This window comes from Homarus americanus, unplaced genomic scaffold, assembly GCF_018991925.1.
Source record: "Homarus americanus isolate GMGI-L3 unplaced genomic scaffold, GMGI_Hamer_2.0 scaffold10231, whole genome shotgun sequence".
NCBI classification, from domain to species: Eukaryota; Metazoa; Arthropoda; class Malacostraca; order Decapoda; family Nephropidae; genus Homarus; species Homarus americanus.
Genome location: NW_024739244.1, coordinates 6,384 through 10,374, shown reverse-complemented (window position 1 = coordinate 10,374; position 3,991 = coordinate 6,384). Strand labels below are relative to the sequence as shown.

The following is a 3,991-nucleotide window of genomic DNA, read 5'->3' as shown; positions in this document are numbered from 1 at the left end:
TGTTGAAATTAGTGTTATTCATTTTCATATATATATATATATATATATATATATATATATATATATATATATATATATATATATATATATATATATATATATATATATATATATATATATATATATATTTCATGTAAATCCACAATGAAAACGTGGATAAGATAAATCTTGATAAAATCACACGGGAAAATGGAAACAACGGAGTACCTTAGCTTTCGTCTTTATTCAAGACATCTTCAGCTAAGGTACTCCGTTGTTTCCATTTTCCCGTGTGATTTTATCAATATATATATATATATATATATATATATATATATATATATATATATATATATATATATATATATATATATATATATATATATATATATATATAATGTATATATACTATATATATATATATATATATATATATATATATATATATATATATATATATATATATATATATATATATATATATATATATATATATATATATATATATATATATATATATATATATATATATATATATATATATATATATATATATATATATATATAATAAGAGAAGATAGACAAACAAAGAGAGAGAGAGATAGAAGACAATAAAAAGGCAAAGTAGTGAAAAAAGAATGTCGAACAAAAATATGTTGTAAAATCCTTAAGACTTGTGTTTGAAGGCTGGTGATAAGACGCTGTGTTAAGTCATTTTTATCTTCACTTCTCTTCTGTGTTAAGTCTTCTAATCATCTCTTGTCTGCAGTGCTTAATCTTCCAATTTTCTCTTCTGTGCTATGTTAAGACATCTGATCTTCTCTTATCTGCTGTGTTAAGTTTTCCAATATTTTGTTTTCTTTTCTGCCGTGTTAAGTCCTCTAATTTTCTTTCCACTGCTATGGTATGGTGTCTATACGGTAGGTGTCGAGACTTATTGGTATTAGCGATGTATGAACGGTGAGGTGTGTTTCTGTTGTTTAGGTTAGGTTCGACAGAGTATGGTTTGAGAGGAAATGGTTGAGTACTTGCCGCTGTGGTTTTTCTCCGTGGGTGTCAACACCAGCATCTTCGCCCTCTCTCTGACTCTGGTCCCCCTCTTCCTTTTTACCCCAAAAAATAATTTTGAGTTCCTGCCTGAACTCACGGTTAAGTGCCGTCAGAAACACTATATGAATGACGTGTTCGAGTAACTGGAGACAGTTTCCCAGGTGACGGAAGAGCTCGTATGAGTAGTCACAGTGGCAGCGGTTGTGGAGAGGTTTGGCATAGCTTATCAGGTACACGGTGATGGGGAGGATTAATAAGACATAGGAAGCAGTCATGGCGATCATGGTGGTGACCAGGGCCCTCTCATCCCTCCTCGCTTCTCCCTGAGTAGCAGCAGGCAATCTGACACGGCCGTCCATCACTCCGACCACCAGACCTATGTTGAAGACCGCCATGAGGCAGCTGGGCAGACACATCACCATCAACGAGTAGAAGTTGCGGTAGACTTTGTGCCAATACTCTGAGTAGTCATGTTGGAACCCACTTGACACAACCCAGTTGTTGTTGGTATAATTGTTTCTGTGTAATGAAGAGTTATAACAATCAGTGGTATTCGAGGTGTCGTTAGAACAGGTGATGGTATTGGTGGAGCAGATGACCTCACCTCTAACAATATACATCAGGTGGATCATGATGCACGCCACCACCGTTACCACCATCCTCACCAACATAAAGTTTGGCTTCTTCTGTACCCTCGGGTAAAGCAGGGGCGTCCACACTGCCATGAAGCGGTCGAGGGCGAGCCACAGGATGGTGTAGGTGCCGACCGATTGACTTAATAAGACTAAGGTCCAGCCGAAGTGGGCGAAGTAGAAGGCCTCGGCGTCGGAGGAGAAGGTGCAGCCGTTGATGGTGGTGATGATGGGGATATAGAAGAAACACACCAACAAGTCAGACACCACCAGCACGAGGAAGTACCTGCAGAAGGAGACACTCTTTAGTGGTCAGCAAGCCTGGAGGACAACCATAGTGGTCAGCCAGCCTGTAGTGAAACCATAGTGGCCAGCCTATCTGCAGGGGAACCTCAGTGGTCAGCCTGTGTGCAGGGGAACCTCAGTAGAAGGTAAAGGTTACTTCTAGCCTGCGGGAATTTTCACCAACTCGAGCTATGTTAACTCCGCTAACCTGACTGACCATGTTAACTCACCTGCTGACCTGAGTTGACCTAACCCGAGGCCTGGTCAGGACGAGGACACAGAGGCTGTTGAGTAGGACTCCCAGAAGGACGAGGCAAGGCAAGACTTGGCGGTAAACCACCTGGTGGGCCACGTTAGTCTTTTCCCCCGTCATCGTTGTCGTCAAGAGACCAACTCTTACTGTTGGGGCGTAGACTCTCACTGCTGGGACGTAGACTCTCACTGCTGGGACGTAAACTCTCACTGCAGGGAAGTAAACTCTCACTGCTGGGAATTAGCTCTCACTGCTGGGACGTAGACTCTCACTGCTGGGATATTACCTCACGCATTCCCACCTTACACCACCGGAAGTGAGGTACATCGAGGAATAATCTATTTCCCATGTTTGACGGGTAAATAATAGCAAAAATATATACATAATAACTTTCTTTGTGACTTATGACAATTTGAATTATTTATGACATTTCAACACACACACACACACACACACACACACACACACACACACACACACACACACATACCATAGACAACAAACTAAATTGGAAACCACACGTCAGTGAAGTTGTCAAATCCTCCAGTTTCCGTCTCCACCTCCTCCGCCGACTCAAGTCCCTCGGAGTTCCCGCACACGAGCTCCTCAGTGTATACACAACATTCATACTTCCCAAGCTCACCTATGCCTCCCCCACCTGGTCTTCCTCCCTAAATGCCACACAACGTAAACACCTAGAAAAAGTGCAAAAGAGGGCATGCAAGATTATTCTCTCCCCTTCCTACTCCACATATCAAGAAGCGCTCAACACACTGACCCTTTCGACTCTCACTGACCATCACCACGGCCTCATCTGCAAATTTGGTAAGAAGCTTCTACACCATCCCCGACACCGGCCCCTACTACCACCTGAGATCCCCTGTCCGAGAATTGCTGTTCGACACCACAACCGCATCCAGCCCATACGTGCACGAACTGATCGCTATAAGAACAGCCCAGTCCCAACCATTGTAAAAATTATCAATAACATGTAATAAATCAGTGTATTCACTCCCAGTAAACACTGCTCCCTACACTGTCACTATGTTGAAATGAACTGTAGTTTGAGCTGATCCCCATCTAGTTACTATATGTCTTATTTGTGTCACTTATGTCACTTGTATATTATTTGTAATTCGTAACCCATTCCCCAAATATGTAACTGTATATTTTCAGCCTTCTGGCTGCCAAGCTCTTTCAATAAACCGTTAATTATTATTATTATTATTATTATTACACACATCGAGTCTAAGTACACCATTTCATGTGATCCAGTTTTATTGTTTTATTTTGTTTTTTATTTAACAGATTTATTTGTTGTTTTAATTACTTTATATATTTTTGTTTTATTAATTTTATTTATTTTTAGTTACTTTCTTTACTTTGTTTTTATTTATTACTTAACATGTTTTACTTATTATTTTGATGTCTCCTTTTTCAGGTATGAGTAACACCTGTGGTTCCTCTGTCTTCAGGTTGCCGGTACAAGGTAAGTTTTGGTTAGGTTAGGTTAGGTTAGGTCAGATTAGGTTGGGTTAGCGTTTGGTTAGTTTAGATAAGGTTATCCTAACCCAGTCTAACCTAACATAACCTAACTTAACCTATTCTAATTCATCCTACCTTAACATAACATAAAATAACCTAATCTATCATAACATAACATAACATAACATAACATCACATCATAAATGAGATAACGTCAAGGTGTTTAATCATCAGGTGATACAAAAATTTACCTAAATTGTGGCTAATACACGTACAAAAACAACAACAAAATAACCTATTTAAATTT

At 39.0% G+C, this 3,991-nt stretch overlaps 1 protein-coding gene across 1 annotated transcript; it reads right to left on the bottom strand.

Annotated features, from left to right (window-relative positions):
• Positions 1-1,007: 1,007 nt before the first annotated feature.
• LOC121874444 lies at positions 1,008-2,319 on the bottom strand (the record flags this gene model as incomplete). The annotated part of the gene is made up of 2 exons (XM_042378564.1): positions 2,177-2,319; positions 1,008-1,947 (listed from the first exon to the last, which is right to left on the bottom strand). Coding segments are annotated over exons 1-2 (1,083 nt in total), but the record flags the coding sequence as incomplete, so codon positions are not given.
• Between the last annotated feature and the right edge of the window lie 1,672 nt (positions 2,320-3,991).